Source organism: Otolemur garnettii, unplaced genomic scaffold (assembly GCF_000181295.1).
Source record: "Otolemur garnettii isolate 467f Iridium unplaced genomic scaffold, OtoGar3 scaffold00001, whole genome shotgun sequence".
Taxonomy (NCBI): Eukaryota; Metazoa; Chordata; class Mammalia; order Primates; family Galagidae; genus Otolemur; species Otolemur garnettii.
The window spans coordinates 25,940,683-25,967,407 of NW_003852396.1; the positions used below are offsets into that span (position 1 = coordinate 25,940,683).

General features: G+C 36.2%; 1 protein-coding gene across 1 annotated transcript in view; it reads right to left on the bottom strand.

The window, feature by feature from the left end:
- Window positions 1-26,725, bottom strand: part of EMSY (EMSY, BRCA2 interacting transcriptional repressor) — a 106,660-nt gene that overhangs the window by 13,689 nt on the left and 66,246 nt on the right. The window contains exons 13-19 of the mRNA XM_012803220.2: window positions 23,357-23,493; window positions 20,738-20,911; window positions 17,848-18,046; window positions 6,700-6,864; window positions 4,268-4,423; window positions 2,641-2,682; window positions 1,878-1,882 (exon numbers count right to left, since the gene is read on the bottom strand). Coding sequence (XP_012658674.1) covers window positions 1,878-1,882; window positions 2,641-2,682; window positions 4,268-4,423; window positions 6,700-6,864; window positions 17,848-18,046; window positions 20,738-20,911; window positions 23,357-23,493 — 878 coding nt within the window. The remainder of the gene's footprint in view (window positions 1-1,877; window positions 1,883-2,640; window positions 2,683-4,267; window positions 4,424-6,699; window positions 6,865-17,847; window positions 18,047-20,737; window positions 20,912-23,356; window positions 23,494-26,725) is intronic.

Sequence of the window (26,725 nt, forward strand, 5' to 3'; positions counted from 1 at the left end):
CATTGTTGTTTGGCGGGTCCGGGCTGGGGATTCGAACCCGCCACCTTAGGTGTACGTGGCTGGCGCCTTAGCCGGTTGAGCTATAGGCGTCGAGCCGGAATAACAGTTTTTATAAGGATGAGATGAGAAATGTATGAGGAAGCACTGTGAAAACACTTTTCACAAAGAGGGAACAAACTTCTTAAAGTTACATCCTCCTGTCAGGCATATTCATTGTCTCCATTGGTTTTTATCATATTAGGGTAACAAAGCAATAATCAGTTTCTATAATCCCAGACTAATATTTGAAGGAGAGTAAGGCAATTCAAGTTCATTAATCTCCTATTCTGTTTGAAATGCAATACAAACAATGGGGGTATTCTGTTCTTTATATGAAACAACTGTCTCATATCCTTACAGTTCCTAAAAATCTAACAAGTCAGGGTGATACTGCATGAAATAGATCAGACCAAAGAGTCACACTTGGATTCTGTCCTGCTCTGCCACTAACTAGCTAAGTGAATCTGAAGAGGTCACTTATCCACTATTAGCCCCTAAAACTTAAGAGGTTTTGTTTTGATTGATTTTTAAAAATGAAATAATGCTGTTCTACCTAGAAGAAGATCAAATGAAGTAACAGACTGAAAAATGATCCTTAAATTATAAAGTACTAAATAAATGTAAGGTTACAAAAAGAACAGAAAAATCTATACTAGTATCTGAAATTTAGCTCATCTGACACAATGGGTTAAGAATATGGTGTAGTGGCTCAGCACCTGTAGCTCAGTGGGTAGGGTGCCAGCCACATAAACCAAAGCTTGTGGGTTTGAGCCTGGCCTGGGCCTGCTAAACAACAATGACAGCTGCAACCAAAAAATAGCCAGGCATTGCTGTGGGGGCCTGTAGTCCCAGTTACTTGCAAGGCTGAGGCAAGAGAATCGCTTAAGCTCAAGAGTTTCAGGTTGCTGTGAGCTGTGACGCCACAGCACTCTACCAAGGGCAACATAATGAGCCTCTGTCTCAAAATAAAAGAATATGGTGTAGCAAATAACCCACTTTTTATTCTTTTGCTACAAAGTTCTCATGAAGTAACTAAAACTATATGTATCTACATAAATGCCAATTTATCTTTTACCAGACTCAATTTCAACTTTTTAAAGAGTATAAGCATTTACAACTACTAAATCTATAGAGCTTTAAAAACACTTATGGTGGTGTTGCCTGTAGCTTAGTGGGTAGGGCGTCAGCCACATACACCAGTGCTGTCAGGTTTGAATCCAGCCTCGGCCAGCTAAGGCAACAATGACAACTACAACAGAAAAATAGCTGGGCGTTGTGGTGGGTGCCTGTAGTCCCAGCTACTTGGGAGGCTGAGGCAGGAGAATCACTTGAGCCCAAGAGTTTGAGGTTGCTGTGAGCTGTGACGCCATGGCACTCTACCGAGGATGACTTAGTGAGACTCTGTCCCCCCTCCCCCAAAAAGAAAAACAACCAGCCCCCCCCCCCAAAAACCCAGACACTTATGGTTACTAGGAAAATGATCCTTTGAAGCAGGAACAGATAAAATACAACAAACCTGAAAATTAGATAAGAACTTTGCAGTTATTAAAACTCTCTTAATAATCCATAAGTCTAGTGTTCATACACTTAATACACTTAGATCTATAATTTTAAATCATGTTTAGAAAAGAAATTTCATGCTCAGAAAATTCCCAGTGAGGTATCCAAGAGTAAGATGATCATTATAGAAATCAATGTAAAAATGCCATCTGTGTACTCCAAGGATGAACTTTAAAACTATCCAGTGAAATATCACCAGCATCACCAGTGTTTTTCACAATGTTTATATGTACATTTTAAATTATATTGAGTTAATAAAATCTTCCATATGTGCTTACCTGAACTGAAAGGAGTTAAGGTTTACATTAAAACAACCACTGAAATAATCTACAATATGACTCAATAGGAGAAAAAACAAATTATAGAAATACTAAAATTAAGCAAGGAAATTAATAGTTGTTTAATGAAAGAATCATCAGAAATGAATTTCATTTGAAAATAAATAAATTTCACAGATTATACAATCTGTTTCTGTTGCCCATACTAATCTTTGTAATTATCGTATTAAGTTTTTTATTAAGAAATGAAATGGATTTAAATAGAACAACTAAGCCAATTTAAAAATAAACCTCCTTCAAGAACCATACATTTCTTCACAGTAATTTCCCAGAGTTTAGGAAAAGAAAAGAAAGATAAGGTCCACCACAGAAGGATACAAGGGGCACAGCCAAGCATTTGGTTTTGAAGTCAAAGAAAATGCTCAATATGACTGCAGGTATGGTGGGTAGAGATTGTGAAAGGAGGTCACAGAATGAACATTCAGAAAACAGCTGAAGTGACCTTAACTGGGCCATATAAACACTATAATACTGCTTAATTTATTTCTTTAAACAACTCTTACTTTTTCTAATGACAGACTGCTCATTTCTGAGAAAACATTCCACTATTCTGCAAAAGGAAAATCTGTCTTCCTTTCATTAAGTGGAGCTTACCTTTCCTCTACCAGATCAGAGTAGAGCGCATCCATTTAAGTGGTGCCCCCCCGCCCAAACAATCATCTTTTACCTTCCATGATACTTCAAATGGATGCACACCACTTACCTAGAAGGGGAAAAGCAACCTCTGTCCCCTCATCAGTGCGTTCTGAAAAGGATAAGTAAAGGGAAGAAATCACAGGTCTTTTCATCTATTTACCATTTAATAATCTAGTTTACCCCCAGAGGTTTAATACTGAGTTCCCCAGAATAATAGCCTCTACTTCAATTAACTTTGTGCTAAGTATCTCTAAAGAAAGACCCTAGGCTCCGTGCCTATAGCTCAAGCCGGTAGGGCACCAGCCACATACATCAGAGCTGGCAGGTTCAAATCCAGCCCGGGCCTGCCAAACAACAATGACAACTACAACCAAAAAATAGCTGGGCGTTGTGATGGACACCTGTAGTCCCGGCTACTTGGGAGGCTGAGGCAAGAGAATTGCTTAAGCCCAAGAGTTGGAAGTTGCTGTGAGCTATGACACCATAGCACTACCCAGGGCAACAGCTTGAGACTCTGTCTCAAAAAAAAAAAAAAAAAAAGAAAGAAAGAAAAAGAAAGAAAGATTCTAGATGGTTTTCTGTATCCTAACTAGAATTCCCTTTTGCTTATTTTTTTTGTCTTGAGACAGTCTCACTATGTCACCCTTGGTAGAGCACTGTAGTGTCACAGCTCACAGCAACCTCAAACTCCTGGGCTCAACTGATTCTCCTGCCTCAGTCTCCCAAGTAGCTAGGACTATAGGCACAGCCACAACGCCCGGCTATTTTTTGTTGTGATTGTCGTTGTTTAGCTAGCCCAGGCTGGGTTCAAAACTGCCAGTCTCAGTTTATGTGGCTGGTGCTGTAACCACTGTGCCATGGGCACCGAGTCATCCTTTTGGTAATTTTAACCCATAAGTCTTAATAATATCTCATAAAATTATGCCAAAAAATTCCTTTTCCTTTGTGGCATTTACAGCCTTCAAATATTTGTAAGTTTACATTCTCCTTTAATCACTGTTTAAGAAAATTTAAGATAGAAGTTCTCTACATATTGCCTCATAAGTCAGCTTTCCTAATTCACATTACTACTCCCTGAACTATTTCAAATCACGAGGTAATGAAGTGTTCAAAAGAGAAAAGCAGTATTCCAGATGTGGTCTCATCAGAATATGAAAGAATCGATTATCCTTCCTGCTCTACTTCTTCATATATGCCATCCGAAAATCTCACTAGTACTTTGCTGCCAGACCACATTTTAAACAAATACCTAATCTGCTTTCCACCAGAACTCCTGAGTATTTACAGGGATTTAAGGGTTTTCCACATTTTTTTAATATTAAAATAAAATAGCTGGATTTCATACCTTCTTGTCCCCTTGACCCATTTCCCCCCAAATTAAAAATCCAGATATATAAAAATAGTTGTTCTTAGATAAAAGACATTTTATCCTCTTTTTACAACTGCTGCACTATATTCACAGATGTTATTTATGGTCAGCTTTGCAGTTTTATATTACTTGCAAACTTTGTAATATGTTATTTTTTTCCCTAGTTATTAGAAATAGGGTAAATCCCAAGGATGATATAAATTTTCCAGAAAACAAATAGGAAAAGAGCTAACAATAAAAAGAATATATTTTTTCCCAAACAACCATCCCATGAAATCCAGAAAGGCTCTTCTACCTTATTAGTACATTTTAACAGGACACCTACCAGTAGTGATGTATTCAGCAACTAGTTCTGACTCTACCACAGCAATTGATGGACTCTCAGGAGAATGTCTTTTTTCTTGAGTCATCTGAATAGGCACTGCCATTTGACTCAAGTCAATAGTGGGTTGTCTTGGTTTAGATTCCAACTTTTCCTTTACTGCATAAAAAATCAGAAGAAAAGTTAACTTTTATTACGAATAAGAACCAAACCCAGAGTTGCCCACGGGAATAATGAACCAGACCTCTGGGGTACCACACTGGTAGTGACTAAGTAGACAGTGAAAAAGAACAAGGCAAGCTCAGCGCCTGTAGCTCAGTGAGAAGGGCGCTGGCCACATACACTGAGGCTGGCGGGTTCAAGTCTGGCCCAGGCCTGCTAAACAAGGACAGCTGCAACCAAAAAATAGCCAGGCATTGTTGTGGGCACCATAGGTACTTGGGAGGCTGAGGCAAAAGAATCACTTAAACCCAAGAGTTTGAGGTTGCTGTGAGCTGTAACATCACAGCACTCTACTGAGGACAACAGTGAAACTATCTCAAAAAAAACAAAAACAAACAAACAAACAAAAATGAACAAGGCAGACTGCTATGCATGGCTGTACAGTGTATAATTTGTATAACCATACTCATCAGCCTGCCAAGGACTCATATAATCATATAAAAGTCTTTCCCCTATTATCTTTAGGATAACCTAGTGGGTGTTTCTCTTGCACACACTCCCCCTTAGGGTATTTCTTTTACCCTTCTTCAGATAGTCTTGAGTTCTTCAGCCTAAAAACAAAGGGTGAATAAGCAATACACTGCATGATTTGCTCTAAGGCATATCTCCCCAGGAGTACAACACAATAACCAGTTTAATTGAAGCTACTACCCATATCTCCAAAGAAGTGCTACAATGTCTTCAATGATTCTTAAGAATACAAATTTTCACTGTTAGGGGAAAAAAAAAAGCCTGGAATAGAGAATGGTTTCCATGAATACATTCACTGAATTCACTTACAAATTTTTCTACAAAATCTATTCATTCAAAATTCTCGTCTCTATAAGGAATTAATGGAAATAGCTCAGCACTACAAAGACAAGGAACTAAGGAAATACCTAAGGTCAAAAATGACACCAATAGGATTAACTGAAGACTGATATTAAATACTAGTAATCTTTGGATAGTACACAGTGGAAGTAATAATTAACAATAACCAGTGACTAACTCCACTGAATGATCATTCCTACCAAGGACATAATGTGACAAAAGCAAAACAATCATTTAAATAAAGAAAGCAAAACAAAATAAAATGAATACAAAAGTCACCCCATGAGTAGAAAGGACATTAAACCAGGAGCCAAAAGGTCTGGTCTTGCTCTGCCACTAACCAAATGGATAACCTCTCTAGATCTCAGTTTACTTATTCATAAAATGAAAGGGTTAGATGAGGTCGCTGCTAAGGTCACCAATCAAACAATCTTCGATTTATTATAGAAAAGTCAGTGTAACTTCCACAGGTTTGTTCTAGAATTTTTCAAAGGTATTTAGTAACCAGAAATACTGATAGGACCTTCTTATATAAGGACAGCTTTGTATGGAAGCTCAAGTGTCTAACCTATGCTCTATGAAGAAATAAATCTGAAGATAAAGTTACAACAAATCAAAATGTTAGCAAGGGCCAATAATAACCACAAAACTATTCAACAGTATCAAGGAAGATGGCAGGAGCCTTCAATCTGCCTCCTGCTATTCCTGAACACAAATGGCAACTACACTGCACCTATCCTTGTGCTTAGAGGCGATATCCTTTTTTGTTTATTTGTTTTGAGACATGATCTCTGTCGCCCAGTCTGGAGTACAGTGGCACAATCATAGCACACTTCAGCCTGAACTCGTGGGTTCAAGTGATCCTCTTGCCTCAGACTCCTGAGTAGCTAAGACAACAGATATACACAACCACAAGTAGCTCATTTCTCTAATTTTTTTAGAGATCTCTTATTTTTATAGATTTCTTTTCTTTTATTTTTTTCAAGATTTCTTATTTTTTAGAGGTCTTACTATTTGCCCAGGCTGGTCTTGCCTCAGATTCCTGAAGTGCTGGGATTATAGGTGTGAGCCACCATGCCTGTCCAGATCTACTTCTTTCTGGTAGCTAGAAACAATAGGACTTTTTAAGCAGGAGAAAAAAAGAGGACAAAGTACTGTCATTTTTTTTCTTCTTTCTAAGACAGTCCATCTGTGCTTCAGCACTCCTGTGCACATCTTAATGAATTAACAAGTAAATAGACTGTACCAATGATTATAGACAAGTCCAGAGGGGGGAAATGTGCTCAAAGAATGGCAAGCCCCCCCCCAGAAAAAAACACAAACAAGAAACCAGAGGTAGTATTTTAGCACAACCCATATCTAGAGAAAACATGCTTCATTCAACCAAGCATGTGAATTCATACCTGTTGTCTGTTGAAGTTCTAATAGAGCTTTGATTGTTGAAGTAGCTGACTGTGATTCACTGGATACATCCTGATAAATTATGGTGGGGCTAGTCTCCATTGCAATCTCATGTTCTGACCAATCCTGACGTCGGGAAGCAATTACATGAACTACAGGCTGGGAATCTGTTTTATATTAATCAAAAAAAAAAAAAACCCAAAAAACTTTATAAACAAAGTTTCTCTTAAAAAAAGAATAAGTTTTTTTGTTTTATCTTTGTGTTTATCATAAATTTAATATTTTATCTCCCTAAGAAGACTATAAGCACGCAGAGGGCATGTCTTTCACTTCAGAATTCACTTCTTCATTCATTCATTTGTTTATTCATGAATTCCACAAACTAGGCACTTATGTGTCAGAATCTATATTTAGTATTGAGGCTATAAAGGAGCTCACAGAATAATTAGAGGATGTTTAAGAAGCACAAAGTTGTCTGGTTTGAGAGACTGATGTGTAAAAAGACAAATTACCATGCATTGTGATAACTGCTATACAAATAGGTGTGCATTGGTGTAAGTGGGTGTATATTTATGTGTAGTGAGAACAAAATGCTATAGGAGTCTTATTTTCCCTTAGGCACCTGAAAATATATTCTGTATTACAGCCTGAGTATTCAGTCAACTCATACTGGATGGCTGAATTACTAAAAAGAAATCCTGTCCATTGCCAACAAGATAGATAACCTAGAAGAAGCATGATATAACAGCACAGGTATAACATGGAATTTAAAGTCTTGGGTTGTATCCCCCACTATCGATTATAAGTAAGTTGATTCTGGATCTTAGTTTCATTATAAAAGCCTGGAATTGAGAATGGATATAAGATGGGAACAATAAAGTTACTCTAAAATGGGAACAATAAAATTACCTCCCTACCTCATAGGATTTCTGAGGATACAATAAAATGATACATGTAAATGAGCTTTATAAACTATGAGGAACAATAAAAATGCTATTGCGGTGGTGCTGGTAGTCTAGAAGGTCTCAATTCTGAGACTTCGTTAGTTTTATAATAAATTACAGGCCTAATTTAAGGCTGATTATTATATATCCATGCTATACAAGTATACATAATATGCATCAAATGAAGCAACAAATTATTGAATCTTCTACCTATAAAATAAGCAAGCTGGATTAAATTATTGTTATTATTATTATTTTTTTGAGACAGAGCCTCAAGCTGTCACCCTGGTAGAGTGCCGTGGCATCACATCTCATACCAACCTTCAACTCCTGAGCTCAAGGGATTCTGCTGCCTCTGCCTCCCAAGTAGCTAGGACTATAGGTGCCTGTCTATTTTTTGTTGCAGTCATCATTGTTGTTTGGCAGCCTGGGCTGGATTCGAACCCGCCAGCTCAGGTGTGTGTGGCTGGAGGCTTAGCAACTTGAGCCATAGGCACTGAGACTATTATTATTATTACTTTTTTTTTTTGAAACAGAGTCTTATTTTTTTGCCTTCAGTAGAGTGCCAGGACATCATAGCTCACAGTAACCTCAAACTCATGGGCTTAAGCAATTTGCTTGCCTCAGCCTCCCAAGTAGCTGGGACTACAGGTGCCCACCACAACTCCTGGCTATTTTTGGAGACAGGGTCTCGCTCTTACTCAGGCTGGTCTTGAACCTGTGAGCTCAGGCAATCTACCCACCAGGACCTCCCAAGTACTAGAATTATAGGTGTGAGCTACCACGCCCAGCCCTGAATTAAATTACTAACTTCCTAGACTCCTTTGTCCAAGGCACTGTAGAAAAAAATGCTGAGAATATAAAGGCATGATACTTACTGCCCAATTTAGATTATAATGGGTGAAACAGAAAATAAAGATATTATGGCTTTGTATCTTGAGATAAATATCAAATGATTAGGGCAAACCCAGACAAATATATAGAAAGTAAGAGACTCCTTTGAATTGGATGCTCAGGGAAAGAATCAGAGAAGAATTAAAATAATTTACAACCCCAAATCAAGAATAATTATAATGAAAGTTCAACCCTCTATGGATCTTATATTTTTGGAAGCCACAAAATTGTCCAAAAATGTTAAAGCAAGGGTAACAACTTTTCAAACCAAACTTTTTAGTTTTTAAAAAAACCAAAATCTATATACAATAGATTTAGAATTTTTCTTGTTGAGACAGTCTCACTTTTTCACCCTGGGTAGAGTGCTATGGCATCATAGCTCACAGCAATCTCAAACTCTTGGACTCTAGTGATTCTCCTGTCTTAGTCTCCTGAGCAGCTGGGATTACAGGCATCCTCCATACCTGGCTAGTTTTAGAGACAGGGCCTTGCTCTTGGTCAGGCTCCTGAGTTCCAGCAATCCACCTACCTTGGCTTCCTAGAGTGTTAGGATTATAGGCATGAACCACTGTGCCCAGCCTAGATCTAGAATTTTTAATTACTACTAACAAACTATATTCCTCCCCACCAGTACCAACCAACCACTGGTAGAATATATGCCACACCAGGATTGTATAATTTCCATTAAACTTCCCCCAAATACAGAAGACTGAAAGACACTAACCTGTAATTCCAAATGTCATATAAAGCATATAATAGTTTTTCTTTACTTATTATAAGTAGCTATGTAGAGTTTAAACTTAAGAGAATTGTTACTACAGAATCATTTATATAACTTAAGTTCTGAAACTTACAAGTTCATATGATGATATAGGTAAAGAATGACTTTGCAACTCAACTCTATGAAACACACTGAATATCCAGAGGAAAGTAGGGATTGAGTTTGTAGAGATAAGGTAGAAAGAGGCAGGAGATGGGAAACAAATTTCCACACTAGAGCATCATCATTCCAAATAACATCACTCTGTAAGTACTCGGGAGACTGCTCTCTTTCTATATATACTGAGAAAGAGAAACTGATCATGATAAATTATCTCTGCAACAATTCCAACACCTGTGACACAAAATGAGGGTGTGAACCTAGGTGAAATCCATCTCTTGAATGATGTTCCCCTCTACTTCTAACTATGCTTCAACAAATCTACTTTTTATAGGGTCAAAGGTGAGCGAGAATGCAAAGACTAGGATACCAGGAGCCTGACTTCATCAGCCTGACCACTCCGCTTATCCAGAGTACTTCCGTTTAGACTTCTCTACCTTTTTTGAGAATAGTAGCTTGCTGTCTTTCCTCATAGGTCATTTAACAAATATTTACTGGATATCTACTACATGTTAGGTACTAGAAATACAGACTTTTGTATTATATCCAAAGGCAGACTCAGGCATCTCCTGTCTTTATTATAAATAACCTATATTACACTTTAATAGAATCTTAAGACCTCTCAGTTAGAAGGAATCTTAAAATTTATTCAATGCTATCATCAATCCTATGCTAAAGTCTTCACAACATCTCCCCAGTCTGGGAACTCTAGCACTAGAGAACTCACTAGTTTCTAAGGTAGTTTCTTTATATCTGCACAATTATGACAATTACAAAGTTTTCTTATATTAAGTAGAAACAGGTCTTGCTGTGACTTCTACTCAATGGTTTTGGTGTCTGTTCATGTATCCACAAAGAAACTCTTTTCCTTCTTCCACATCACAGTTCTCAAGACAACTGACAACGCATAGCTCCCATGACCCCTTCCACCCAATTTACTCCCATCTCCTTTTCTTCATGAAGAGTGTCTTAACAAACTACTTCTCATATAAAATGATTCCAGATGCCTTACCCACCTAAATCATCTCTTCTAAACTAAACCTAAGACATCTATATCCCTTTTATGATGTAGTATGTACCTTTCCTCTGAAGTACTGTCATAAAGCACAAGGCCTTCACCTTGTTTAATGGCTAGACAGCATCACCCAAGACATTCTAGAAAAGATTAGTTCCTCAAGATGTTCTTTTAAAAAAAAAGGGGTTCCATGGTCAAAACTGGGGAACATTTACATTTTATTTTCCACTTTTCATCTTTCACAACATAGATTAATACATAATGGCCAGGAGAAGTTCTGGAGTAACTTGAAGTTATTCCCCACCCTCACTATGACCTCCTGAGATCATAAAGCTTCAGGAAAAATCATCCTTGAAACTGAGTTGTGCCCTATTCAAAGCAAGGTCTTTACGAGATGCATTTTTGCATTTGCCTCCTACCTTATCACAATATAAAGCCTAATCTTGGTTTTGTTTCCTTGTTCTCTTCCACTTTAATATAATTTTACATTTAATCTACCATTTAGAAATAAAGCAGAATAAGAACAAAGAAATCTTTAATACTTGTTTTAAAAAAAATCAGGAACCCAATAAGGCTAACTCATGCCCATGTGAGAAAGGGAAAAAAGGAAGATCCATTTAGAAAGGAAAGCACAGGAGCAACAGAAGCCATATGGCCCAATCATCAGTAAGTGACCTAGGCAAGTATGAGCTTGATCCATTAGGTTTGATCACCTAGCTACCTATCAATATCTAAGCAGTAGTTAAGGTATATACCAGTTAAAAGGTCCACCTACAAGGTTAGGAGGAACCCCAGAAAGAAAACAACAGTTTAGACTCAGGCAGCAAAAATGAGTCCATAAGGCTGAAGCTTAACCCTATGTCACAGTTATGGTTCTTGTTCTGCTGTTTGTTTACTCAGTGAAACTTAATGAGTACCTAAACTCATTGTTAACTAACCTCTTTATTAGATGCTGGATATATAAAGATGAGTAAGATCTTTGCCCTTGAGAAACTAGTAGTCTAGTGGAGATACAAACAGTTATAATAAGCAAACAAAGTACAAAATAAAATGGCTGACATTAAAATAGCTGATAGTACAAAGCATTATGAGAAGTAAAATGCAAAAGGAATGATGAATCCTCTAACAGTGATCAAGGCAAGTCTTAGAAGAGGGTGAAGATGAAACCATCTATTCTAGCCTATGAGGAAACAGATGAAGAATAAAACACGGGGCCTAAACTTCTCCTTAGAGGTGAAGGAATAGCAGGGGAAGTTTAGACACCACAAGTGGAATCGAGGCATTCCCTTGGCATAAGATATACTTATTCTAGGGCTTGGGTAGAGCAGGTCACCAGAAAAAGGATCTTAAGTCAAGAAAAGTTGATTCTTCCTTAAAGGAAAATGCCAACTATTAAATGTACAAAATAATATTTAGAAAATCATCTATGGATACTAAAACTAGTGGGTAAATATTTGATGAGGAAGATATTTATACAGTCTCAACATAAATTACTCTTGATCTCAAAGGGAACTAAGTTAACCTCATAGGGGAGCAAACTGGAAGACACGACCAAACAACATTATCATCATCTATTTTGAGACAAACTGACAGCATGTATCTCCTGATAAGGTAAAACTGAGGATACAACATCACATCCATGGAATTCTTGCTGAATCTAGTCACAAGGAAACAGCAGACAAAACCCAATTAAAGACTACTCTACAAAGCAACTGACATATATCCAAAAATATCAAGGTCAAGAAATATGAAGAAAGGTGGAGGGCCTATTCAAGGTTAAAGACAACCATGACAGTTAAATACGGCTAAATGCAATGTATGTTCCTGAATTGGACTGAGGAAGGGAAAAAAAACTATAAAGAATATTGTTAGATGGCGGCGCCTGTGGCTCAAGGAGTAGGGCGCCAGCCCCATATACCATGGGTGGCAGGTTCAAGCCTAAACCCAGCCAAAACCACAAAGAAAAAAAAAAAGAATAATATTATTAGACAATTGATAATATTTGAATATGGATTGTAAATTAGATAATAGTACTATAATGTAATATTTCTTGATTCTGATAACTATCTTAGTTATAAAGAGAATAAATAATACTTAAGGCCTATAAATGTAAATAATGCAAAAAAACATGATTACCTACAACTTACTCTCTAAGAAATTTAAAAATTATACATGCATATTAAAAAAATACATGCATGGCTGAGCTGGTGGGGTACACCTGAGCTGGCGGGGTACACCAGCCTGGGCCCGCCAAACAACAATGACGGCTGCAACCAAAAAAATAGCTGGGCATTGTGGTGGGCGCCTATAATCCTAGCTACTTGGGAAGCAGAGGCAGGAGACTCGCTGAAGCCCAAGAGTTGGAGGTTGCTGTGAGCTGTGATGCCACAGTACTCTACTCAGGGCGACAGTTTGAGGCTCTGTCTCAAAACAAAAAACATGCATATAGTGGAAGGAAGGGAGCAGAGAATCAACAACAAAGCAAATAGAGCAAAAAATGTAAAAAGGTAGTAAATCTAAGTAAAAAACACAGGAGTTCTTTTTATTATTCTTATAATAGTTCTGTAAGTTTTAAATTATATCCAAAAAAATTACTTTAAAAAAGGAAAAAAATAAGCTAAAAACTAAAAAAACAGTAATGTGAAAGAAAAATGAACTACTATGTAGTGCTTACATTCTTGGTATGTATGGGTCTCATATACTTTAAAAATCATCATGCTCTTAGATTGACCAAAATTTTAATCCCTTTCTCTTTAAATAACAGCATATATGTACAGTCTCAGACCTAGTTTTTGTGAGAACGTAGTAAATAACTATACAAGGAGATTTCGGGGGAGGGTGACAGCAAACAGATTACAAAAACTGGCTTTATAGTCAACTATGCCTACCCTGAATTGTGAAAATTTTCTGTTACTACAGAACACAATAGGAACCTCCGCAGATGACTACCTCTCTACATGGACCATTTCAAATTGACCTAATTTTCATAAACTGGATAAGCTCCACATGTACTGAATGGAAGAGTGACATCTATCTATTGACTACTTCTACATGTTGTATCTTAATCATTTTGACTGTTACACACAATAATAATTTACCTTCTGTAATGTGACTAGCTGAGTCCATTTTATACCAAAGGGTAGAAGCCATGGGCTTTGCCCCCAATTGTATTATTTTTTCTTTAGTATGTTCTTTTTTCATGTTTTATTATTACCATGTGTTGGATTAGGCCTAACATCATATTGTTTATCACATCCTTCAACGTGAAGGACTGGTCTGAATTGTAGGTACATCCTACAACTACTGAAAAATTTTATAGTTAATGAAGACATGATGGCCCAAAGCAAAGAACTCAAAGGACATTGAAGAAAAAGGTTGATCCTCAATATTTTCTGGAAAGTAGTGGCCAAAGAAAGACAATGGAACATTTATGGAAGGAAAGGGGAGACCTACAGCAGAAAAGGAAGAAAACTTTCCTTGATGAAGTCAATGAAGCCACATTAAGCTGGTTTAAACAAATGAGGGCAGTTAATGCCTGAATATCCAGACCAAAGATCCAAGAAGTTGCTAAAAAATTTGCACATAAATTTGGGGTGACAGATTTCCAATCATCAAGTGGTTGGCTTTAGAAATTTAAACTGCAACACAAGGTCTCCCAGAAAGTCTTGTGTGGTGAATCCAATGAAATTCCAGCAGAAGTTGTGGAAGAGTTCATCAAAAAGTTCCCAGACTTCTGGCCAGGTACGGTGGCTCATGCCTGTAATCTGCACTCTGGGAGGCAGGTAGATTGCTTGAGCTCATGAGCTAGAGGCCAGCCTGAGCAAAAACAAGATCCCATCTCTACTAAAAATGGACAAACTGAGGCAAGAGGATCGCTTGAGCCCAAGAGTTAGAGGTTGCTGTGAGCTATGATGCCACAGCATTCTACCCAGGGTAATAGCTTGAGACTCTGTCTCCAAAAAAAAAAAAAAAAAAAGTTCCCAGACTTCTCTTCTCCAGAGGCTTCAGAGATGATGATATCTTTTTTTTCCCCTTTGGAGACAGAGTCTCACTTTGTTGCCCTTGGCAACATCAGCCGGGGCATCATACCTCACAGTAACCTCAAATTCTTGAGTACAAGCACTTCTCCTGCCACAGCCTCCCGAGTAGCTATATGTGCCCACCACAACACCCCATCATTTTTAGAGACAGGGTCTTGCTCTTGCTCAGGCTGGTCTCAAACTCCTGAGCTCAAGCAGTCCCCCTGCCTCAATCTCCCAGAGTGGTAGGATTATAGGTGTGAGCCACTACACCTGGCCCCAGATGATGACATCTTTAATGCTGAGTGCAGGCATTTTCCAAGTAATGCCTGATAGGAGCCTCATCATGAAAAGTGACAAATGCTAAGAGCAGAAAACTTTCCAAAGAACTTTTATAGTTCTGCTTTGTGCTACCTGAACCAGAGAGACACTTAAGCCTTCGGTGATCAGTAAATCAGCAAAGCCAAGAGCACTCAAGAACCTGAAGCCTAAACACCTCCCCAACACTTGGAGATCAAACAAATGCACATGGAAGACTGGTGCCCTATTTGAGGAGTGGGTAGCAGGTGCTAAAACATGAAGAAGAAATGGTCTGTCTATTCTACTTGAAAGTAGACAACTGTCCTGGCCACTGGCAAGTGAATCATCTCACAAATATGACACTAAAATTTCTGCTTGCAAACATGACCTCAAAAGTCCAACCTCTTCACCAAGGTATCATCAAAACATATTAAATGTACTACTGAGCCCACCTCCTTACAGTGGGTCATTATTAAAACATCAACCTGTGGTCCACCTGCAGAAGCAACTTCATCCACTGCATCAGCTAATGTTCTAGATGCTGTCTTCTGATCAGTTCTACTTGGAAAAAGATTCAGCCAGAAATAATATAGAAGTGTTTAAAGAAAGTTGGATTTGTCAAAACCCAAGAGCATGATGTTTTGACCCCATCAAACAATCTATGTCCTATGGCAGAATTCAAAGGAATAGATTTTGAAGGTTTTGTTGCAATGGATGATGAGGTGGCAACCTGTATGGACCTGACCCAGGAACAATTTTCCAAGTGATATTGATCAGAGTATAGACCAGTGTAAAAGTGCACGAAGCTGCTGATGAAGTGGAAGAAGCAAGTGAGAATGACATAGAAATCGCAGGGACTCCAAAGGAAGAGGATGTCAGGCATCTGATAATGCAATTGAAGTCATTTGCTGGGGAAAAATGCCCAGGTATGCTGAGTGATATAGCCAGCATTAAAAGGGCTTTCCCCACTCATGTTTGTAATAAGAATAAGAAACAGACCCTTTTTTTTCCAGAAAGAATTATTAAACCATGAGAAAACAGTAAATGTATTAATTTTATATCATACTATATATAGGATTTTACTGTGTTTTGATCATGTATGATTTTGTATGATATTTTCTAATAAAAGTTATTATATATCAGTACAGTAGGCCTAGTTGTTCCTTATGATCACCCTTGTATGTTGACCAGTTTGTTACAGTTCCTTGAGTGGTCAATTTACAAAGGTTCTAGTGTATTTTAAAAAAAGTTATACATGATGAAAAACATAGAATAAAAAAAAAGATGAAGCAAACTTTTATACCATTCTTAGCATGAAAACTGAAGAATCAACAAATGAAATGCCATGTTTTGGAAGTACTAATTGGGTTATTATAGCTCCCTTAGGAAAAAATTACCAATTTCAAAGGACAATTTGAGATTGTGTACATACCATTCATATCCCCTTTTCAGTATCAACTCATAAGGCTAAACATTTTACCTGCTCTCTATAAAAATATTTCTTGAGATTTAAAAAAAAAAGCCAGTATTACTCAAGGAACAGTAACTTTAATAAAAGCAGGAAAGGCAGCTAGTCAACTGACATATGAATGGACTCTGTAAATATTAATCAGCAAATCAAAAGCAATGACTGGGGAATAAGCATCACTCAAGTGCAACTACCACATACCTTGATTTATAATTAATACAGAATAATAAAGTGAATCTTAGCAAATATTACTATCACTGATAATAACCATTTTCTAAAGTAAGTGCCATATTCTTTGTTAAAAATCAACTTTTCCATTTATTTTTAATTGATGTGTTTTCAGAAACATTTCAAATGCTACCTCCCCTTCATGAAGCTTTCTCATCCTCTCTCATGAAATGTGAACTTTTAATCTTTGGCATTTTTTTTGTTTGTTTGTTACTAATAAAATTCTTATGTTGGAATGTAGTTGTATTTTTTTTACTCTCCTATGCTAGATTTTAAGCCTTTGGAGGGTTAGAACTATATTTTACTCTACCGCTATAGGGTCTAGCACAATTGTGTTGTGTACTATGTACTGTGCACAATCAGTACACAGTAGAAATTGATAAATAATTATGAAATTAAATTGATGGATTAATCAGCAATATGAACAATATGAATCAAGAAAAATTAATCTGGGAAGACTCAACCAAAAAGATTTAAAATAACAGTGTTTATACAAATGAAGACTGTGTACTAGAAAAGTAAAGATGCTAAGAAAGCACTCCAGCAAGAATCATGGAAAGGCAGGGAAGGGGAATGCAGACAGCGAGGAAAAAATAAGGGAAAAGAAACAGCTGTGTTTAATGCATCAGAGCACATAAGCATAGACATAAACATACCACCTGACAAATAAGAGCAGTTAAGATAACTGAGAGACATGAGTATTAAATTTATATGTTTCAAGGGTTATGATCATGAGTTTACTTCAAGAGACTCCCTAAAAGAAAAATAACAAAATTAAAAAAGCACTGAAGACAAAGAACTTCCCTGACATGGAGTCTAGTTTCATAGTTCCTTCTTTCTAATTAGAACAACCATACAAGTATCACCTGGAATACTTCTGACTCTAAAAGGAACACTATTAATAATTATGCCAGAACAACAGACATAAACTAAGACTTGTGTCCATGCAAACTGGAATATATGGTCACCCTACTTACAGCTCACTTAAAGTCTACTTATGGCTACCTTGATTCTTTCTCAAAGCAACAACCATTTCAAAAGGTTTATTCACTTTCTTGGATACTTCTTTCCATACATATCAACAGCAAATAGAAAAACTGTGAAAATTACCCTCTGGGAATAATAGCTCTGTCCAGTTTAACATTATTTACCTGACAAAATCATCACTGAAAGTTTACAAATTATTTGATGAACATATGTCTGCAAGAAAGAATGGCAAGCTTTACCAAAAATAAAATTTCAGTTAACTGATTAAACATCAAACAAAACAAAATAAAATCAAAAACAGTGACAAACCAAAGCATACATGTTTGCTATAAAATCCTTAGAAGCAACTTCTGTTATGAAACTAAAGCACTATCTCAGTAGTACTTACATAAATCAGAAATTAAATAGATCTTACCTTGGGAACTCTGGGAGGATTCCGTAGAAGAGGAACTACTATCTGTATAACTCTGTGGTTCTTCTTTTCCTTCCTGAATAGATGAATTACCAGCCTCTGCTACCCTAGATGCTTGCTGTAATGTTTCTGTTACCAGCTGTCTTGTTTGTTCACTGACAACTGTGGCTTGAAATGTCACTGGTTTGGGTTTAATAAGTACCTAGAAGAAAATAAAAAATATATCCAGGTGAAATTTTAGAGTACCATTTAAAATGCTAAACTTCCAAGTCACAGAATATTTTTCTGGGATGAAAAATAGTGTTCTGTTATTTATTATGCTTTGGGTATAGTATTATTCATCAAAGATTGATTCAATCTACAGACAAGTTACAGTTAAGCCATAGACAACATTATTACGTGGTACACGCCAGAATGCAACAGCCCTGACTGTGACCAATAACCTTTATGCCCATTTTTTCTTGCCTACAATTACTTTAGTAGTCATTTTACAACCTTTTAGCTGTCTAGTACCATGTCCCCAAGTTGCCATATGTGTAAGGAAAATGGGAAATTATAGCTAAACATATCTTTATTTATAAAGTATTCATTACACAATTTTACAAAATATTTTCTATAAGTTGACCACTTCTCTGTAAAATTGTGTAATGAATAGTTTGTAAATAAAGATACATTTAACTACAATTTCTCATCTTCCCTATATATGGCAACTTGTAGGACACCCTGTGGAATAACAGCCAAAAGCTGAGGATGGCAGAACAAAAAGACACAAGGAATTTACATTCCCAATGGAATTTCTTTCTCTCTTTCTCTCTCTCTCTTTCTCTGTCTTTTCCTTCTTTCCTTCCTCCCATTTTTTTTTTTTTTGGAGGCAGAGTCTCATTTTGTTGCCCTTGTTAGAGTGCCATGGCATCACAGCTCACAGCAACCTCAAACTCTTGGGCTTAAGCAATTCTCTTGCCTCAGCCTGCCAAGTAGCTGGGACTATAGGTGACCACCACAATGCCTGGCTATTTTTTTTTAGAGATGGTCTTGCTCTGGCACAGGCTGGCCTCAGCTCAGGCAATCTACCCTCCTCCCAAGTGCTAGGATTACAGGTGTGAGCCACCACACCTTGGCCCCAGTAGAATTTCTAAGCTGAGTATCAGTCCAGAACTTCTTCCCTCTGAACTTTTATTAATATAGTAAAAATAAAAATCTAATCTGTTCAAACCCTCAAGTTCCTTTTCATTAGGTACCAAATGAAATTCTTTTTTTTTTTGGAGACAGAGTTTTACTTTGTCGTCCTGGGTAGAGTGCTGTGGAATCATAGCTCATAGCAACCTCAAACTCTGGGACTCAAGTGATTCTCTTGCCTCAACTTCCCAAGTAGCTGGGACTACAGGAGCCTACAGAGTGCCCGACTATTTTTAGAGATGTGGTCTCACTCTTGCTCAGGTTGGTCTCAAACCTGTGAGCTCAGGTAATCCACCCACATCAGCCTCCCAGAGTGCTAGGATTACAGGTGTGAGCCACCATGCCTGGCTTCCAAATGAAATTCTTAACTGACACACCTGCATAAAGTAAACTTGGTTGGAACCTAAATAATCTTTGAAGAAACTGCCAGAGAACTGCTGATTTAGATAACTGTCAGAAGCAACTTGGAATATGTGGTGAATCAACTCCTTGTGGAAGTAAAAATCACAGACGCTGAAACAAGTGAAATGGGAGAAAATTTTCACATGGGACCTTTCCACTTTGAACTCTAGGAGTTAATTCTGATTGACTTAACTTCAACTGAACAAAAAAAAAAATTACCCACCACAATTATTTTTATTTCTATACATAAGATTCTAAACCTTTCTAGACTCTTAAATTACCAATTTCCAAGAATTTGAGAATAAAAATACGATTACACCTTAGATGATGAAGCAAATCAATTTGTTACAGTTGAACTCAATAGGCAACTTGAACTTGTAACAAAAGTAATCTTTTAGATATCATAAACTCTATGACTACAATTCTGAGATTCTGAGGGAAAAGATTCTGAAGGCAAATTATCAGTTTGTGGGTAAATTACTTGAGCTCATGAGTTCAAGACCAGCCTGAGCAAAAAGCAAGATCCCGTATCACTAAAAATAGAAAAACTGAGGCAAGGGGAAGGCTTGACCCCTGGAGTTGGAGGTTTTTGTGAGCTATGATGCCATGGCACTCTACCCAGGGTGACAGCTTGAGACTGTCTCGAAAACTAAAAAAATAAAATAAACAAAGTTAATACTGCTTCCTTTGATATTCTGAGAAAAGGAGTTAAAGTACATACAAAAATAACTAGTAGCCTAGCAATATATGATTAAGTCTTGAGCCTCAAATTCCTAAACAAATTTTCAAAAAAGTTCCTTTGTCATCTCTTGGTTGAAAAATTAAACATCTCAAAAATAAAAAATAAAAAATAAAATAATAACAAAAAGAAAAATTAAATAGATCTCTAGCTTCTCCATTATGTGGGGTTCAAATAAAGTAAATTTCAGATGTATATAAAATGCTTTTGAAGGGTATATTAGCTTATGAAAAATAAATATTTTTTCAGAGATTTGGAATAACTACCATTCTCCCTCAACCATCCACCACCCCTCAAATAACAACATACAGTTTCAAAAAATTTCATTCCAAGGGAATTCTCTCCCACAATCTTTGCTCACAGAGTAATACAAATATTTAGACATTTAAAAAAGTACTGAAGAAGAGAAACACATGTTTTGACAATAGAAGAGTAATTTTATATATTCATTTGTAACTTTCAAAAATCTGATTTTTTAAAAGAATTGCTTACTTTTCCTTTCAAATTTTGACCAGGAAATTTTAGGTATTTAAAATATGTAGAAGTCAAGAAAAATCACTGTAACTAAGAGCATACCTGTGTTTTCCCTTGCTGTCCATAAACAATTTTTGTTGGGATGATCTTAGCTGCTGGCTGAACTGTGGAACCTATTGCTTTTGGCTGAGTTACAATCATTTTGGTGATGGGTCTTGTAGCAGTGATGATAGCTGGCTTTGCTCCTGTTGGCACCGTCTGAATAGTCTTTTCTCCCTAAATCAAAGCCAATGATTACAGAAGAGATTTGTATGCATTTAAATGATAAAAACTGTCCTCACTGAAAAATCAGAGAAAGATTTTACCAGAAAGACAGGAAAGGAACTGTAGATTATGTAACAAAGTATGATGTTTCTTCGTGATTAAAAATTCTAGACTTTGTTGAAATTATCTTAATAAAAGTGATCTGACTTTCTGTCCACAGAAGGAATTATTTCCTGATGAGTGATTTTTAAAAATTACTTCATGTAATAATATTTACTACACTGTCACATTCATGTAGTACATATATTAAAATAAGGTCAGAAAACTATGGAAGAATATATAGTAAACTGTAAAAAAATTCCTATCCCTAAGTGTTGGGATTACAGGTCTCACTCTCTACATTCACTTTTATTTTCTAGTTTACCTTAAATGAATATTTACATAATAAAAAAGATTACTATGTACTATACGAGTACTTAAATGTACACACACAAAATAAATTTTCTTAGTTTTAAATTTTATAAAGGATATATAGCAGAATGTCTATGTGAAAAAGTATAGGCAGGAGATGAAATCAGCACAGATGTTAACATTCTTTCTAAGGTTATATAGAAAAAAAGGAAGGAAAAACTTGGGGTGTTTCCCATTTTTACTATTAGTATATTACCAATATCACTTTAGTCTATCAACTATATAGCTTAAACACATTAACTTTTCACCATTTTCTGTGCTTTCACCTGCTTTATTTATCAGTACCATTTTCTGGTCATTCATGGACTCAACATCTTTTTATTCTGGCTGAACAAAATTAAATTCAAATATAGTGATTTTACTAAAAAACTAAAATCCATAAAATTAAAAAGGAAAGGAAAGGATCTGAGATTTTTACCTTACCAGTTTTTCTTAATTTTTAGTTATCATCATCTAAATGTGTGGCCATTTAAACTTAGCCAGTAAAAACAAAGTACCCAGGTGAGCTGTCTAAAAAGCAACCATTGTCAATTTACAGCTAAACATGATTATAAAAATCATAAATTTAACTATCACTGTAACTATCTAAGGGAAATTTGAAAATGTGTCTGCCAATTATATCATTATTTACTTCAACATACACATACCCTTCACAGCAACATCTCTGGAAAAAACTCAAGTTCATATGCCACTAGTCTGCAAATAAGCAAACATCTATTAAATACCTCAATGGGCCCTGCCCAAGTATGATGACTCATTCAAAGCCAAACAAAACCAACTAGCAAGCTGTTTTTTGAAAAGCTCTTTTGATGTGGGCTGTGGGCATGCACAGGTGAGCAAGTCGTAAATATAGGTGTACATGCCTATGTAGTAGAGAAGATGATCTTTTATGTTGATCTGCTTGTTTTACTAGCATTGCCTATGTCATCAGATATATCTATGAACTATGATTCACATATAACTGTTAGATCTTTGTGTCCATAAGGGCCTACAGTACTAAGCATCCCCTCTTATATGTATATCAAGTTATAAAGTTATATGAAATTGCAAACTACATTATGAAGAGTTCTAAAAATCTTAATTCTAATCTTGGCTTTACTTCAGCTTACTGTGTAAATTCAGGCTAGGAATCTATGTTTTCCCAAATGTTGAAAAAATTGAATGCTAGACTCCTACCAACATTACGATGACTGTGATGCCTAAGAAGCTATTGTGAGATCTACTTAAATGAAGTACAGCATTCCATTTTCAAGTAATGTGAGGCAAACCTAAACAGTTAAGTATCAAGAATAACCATTGTAAAAAGAAAACCAATAAAGACCTCCTACATACCAGGTACAGCCCCCAGTTACTGAACAACCTCACTAATAAAGATCATAATCCTACAATGTACAATGTACAAATGAGAAAATTAAGAATGAAAGATGTTGAGTAAGTCATTCAAGGTCAAACAATGACAATATTAAGAGATGAAGCCCAGGTTTGTCACTGCCTTTGAAACTATTGATCAATCTGTTATTTATTTGATTTGGTTTTTACTAGCTCAAAAAGATAAAAAATGAAAAAAAGAAATCATGAAAGTAACAAATTTCCATCAATTATTTAATCTTTGACCCAAATATTTCCCTTTGCCCAGCCTAGGCCAAATTCTAGGCCAGTTATCTACTAGGCATAACCAAGAAGAAAACTGCTCCAACAGAAGTCTTCCTGCAAGTTTAGCAAGTGGAATTCTCTATCTGGACTAAGCCAAGCATCTAAATCATGGTCATAAGCAACTTAGCTATAAGCATGTATGAGCAACATGTTTTAGAAATTACTATGAAAAATAGCATGAGTTGGTGGTGTTTTAGCAGTTATTATATCACAGTAGTGATAAATCAAGCATTCAGGCCATTGCGGGATTCTAAAGTCCTTATGGAATTATTTGTGTAGTGGGTCTTTAAAATCCTCAGTGTTGCTGAGTCTGTAATTCAAGCTCTTACTTACTCCAGCATTTAGCAATGTTGTGACAACGTTTTTGCCCGGGAGGCCTTGAATGGTCGTTCCTTTTCCTGTAGTCTTTTGCACAACAATCACATTGGGCTTGGAAGTCATTGGGATTGTAGTAATTTTGGTAGTCGTTCCTTAGAGAAGGGGGAAGAAAAGGAGGCCTGAGTTAAGGACTAGCGATATTTGGTTATTTCTATTAATGCTGTACACAATTAATACATATAATCAATGTCCTACCTAGATGACATGAAAGTTGTCATAAGGAAGAAAATGAAGGCTTGAATAAGTAAGTTATAAGTCATCCTAGCATGAAAGAATATTAAGAATTGAATCCTTGAAGCAGTCATCTTTTTAGAATTTACGGACTTAGATATAAAACTCAGAATCTAAACATCACTATCAGTTTCTCCATCAATGTTCCTTTTCTAACTAACTTTTCTAGCTAAATGAAAAGATTAAAATCTCTATTCCACAATATGCATTTGCCCCAAACTCAGTTTTATATCTATATGACTAGAGTGGTAAGAAAACTCTTCAAAAAAGAACATAAGAAGCATTTATTGGCTCGGCCCCCACCACATACACTGAGGCTGGTGGGTTCAAACCCAGCCTGGGCCTGCTGAGCAACAATGACAACTGCAACAACAACAACAACAAATAGTGAGACTCTACCTCAAAAAAACAAAAAAACAAAAAAAAACAAAAAAAAAAAAGAAAAAGAAAGAAAAAGAAAAAAGAAGCATTTATCAAAATTCATACTACAATAGACCCCACAGATAACTTATGAAATAAACCATGTATTTCTGTATGACTAAAACAGAGTATACAGACCAAGTCACAGATTCACTGTGTGCTTTTGTAATCTGCAGCATATACTCTCCAGAGTATAAGGGTAAAACTCATATATATATATATACACATACACATACACATATATATGTGTATATATATAGAGAGAGACATATACATAAATTTATAAGTTCAAACATTAGGATCTAATAGTTCTGTATCTACTGATCCAGACATATATTACGTTGCTCTCTTCCCTAAATCCTTCCATAATCTGTTTCTCTTCTACCTATCAAATCTACCACCTGTCAGATTTATGCTTCCTATTCTAACTGTCCAGGTTGGAAATTCTGGTGCAAATCTTTGTTTCATTCCTGTATTAATTTCCTGTGGTCCTAAGCAAAGTGAAAGCCCCTTAAACTCCATATTGTACCTTTGTTATATCAATGATTTCTCAGTGCTTAGCACAGTGGATGGCAATTACTCAATAACAGTTCAAGTTCTTCAAAGATTTCTATGAATGAACTCAATTTGTCACCAACACACCCTCTTGCAAAATGTTCTAAGTGTCCTAGCTCAAAAACCTTATCTCATTCCCTACACTGTATTCTTATTTCAAATTTCTTTATCATGCAAACAGTTTTGGTGCTCCCTGTCATACCAAAATATCCTTAAAAAAAAAATAACTTTCTCATGCCAAGAACCTGTAATATGTCAAACTGGTTTAAAACTTTCCTAATTTCTGCATCCCTAGTTCCAGCTTCCCCTCTTATCTTTCAAAATCCTACATAATCTGGCTCTTTTTTTAAATTTTTATACTTTGAGACAAAGTCTCACTATGTTGCCCTCCATAGAGTGCCATGGTGTCACAGCTCACAGCAACCTCAAATTATTTTGGGCTTAAGCGATTCTCCTGCCTCAGCCTCCCAAGTAGCTGGGACTACAGGCACCTGCCACAATTCCTGGCTATTTTTTGGCTGTTGTCGTTGCTGTTTGGCAGGCTCAGGCTAGGCTCAAACCCACCACCGCTAGTGTATGTGGCTGGTGCCCTAGCTGCTTGAGCTACAGGCACTGAGCCATAATTTGGCTCTTAATCTACCAATTCAATCTAATTGGTTTCTAACACCATAAACTGTAGTCTAACAAATAACTTCTTCATTATGGCTTCCCATGGTCTACCACATAAAGCTCAAACTCCCTCTGCCAGACTTTAATTTTTAGGATTATCCAACATATACCTATCCCTCAGTATGCTTGTTTCCACATTGGACCTTGAGTATACCAGTCCCAATACTACATATGCTCGGATAATTTCCTGTGCCTACAAAAATAGGCATGACATTTTCTTCTTTTATAGGCTTACATATAATTTATCAAATGATGAAGCACACAATAGGTATTCAGTACAAACATAACTAATACATTCTCAAAAAGAAAAAATAAGCAAAATTTTATTATTTTCCACTGGATAATCTTAACAATCCTTTCTATAGTTTTAGAAATAAAACTGCATTAAGAATATAAATATTCTGTTATATGTTAACTTTGGCAATATTGTTATAAAAATATTTTTATAATATACTACTGGCCATTATCCAATGTCTCATTAGTCTAAGATAACATATTCAGAAGTTACATTAAAAAGTACTTTTAGCTATGAACTAGTTTAACAACTGTTTTTTCTTTTATTTATACTCTCTGAATAGCGAGCTGTTAGAACCACAAAAACCAAACTGCCCATTATTCACTTACCAAATATAACAATTAACTCCAATTCCTCATATGTGATTAACTGTGTAGAATCTTTTGACACTGCAGCCTCAGCAAATATTTGCTTAATGAAAAGTGTTTTTAAAAAGTAAGCATTAAAAACTACCTCCAGGAAATGTAAACCATGCCTTTAACTCTACACCAAAGTTAGACCACTTAACAAAAAGACCACTTTTTAACAAAACTGGCTTAACAAGTGACTTATATTTATATCAACTAAAATGTCTAATCCTTTCCACTATAGAAGTTTACAAGTTGCAAATCAAGTCCACAAGTTTAAGAAAATGCTAGAAAATAAAAGAAGAGGGAATACCACAAAGAAAAGCAAGTCTAATTTATTTTATTAAAATAGAATATGATTTCGGCTTGTCAGCCATAGCATAGTGGTTATGGCACCAGCCACATACACCGAGGCTAGCGGGTTCAACCCAGCTTGGGTCAGCTAAACAACAATGACAACTGCAAGCAAAAAATAAGAAATAATAAAGGCAGGTGCCTGTAGTTCCAGCTACTTGGGAGGCTGAGAGAAGAGAATCACTTAAGCCCAAGAGTTTGAGGTTGCTCTGAGCTGACGCCATGGCCCTCTACTGAGGGAGACATAGTGAGACTCTATCTCAAAAAAAAAAAAAAAAAAAAAAAATTAAAAAAATTATAATTTCTAATAGAATTATCAATGATAAATGACTGAAATTCCTGTAAGCATGTATCTATATCTCATTATACTATATGTATATTATATGTATACTATATGTACATTATACTGAAAAAAGAAGTAATACTTTAAAAAAGTCATCTTCTATGCTTTCA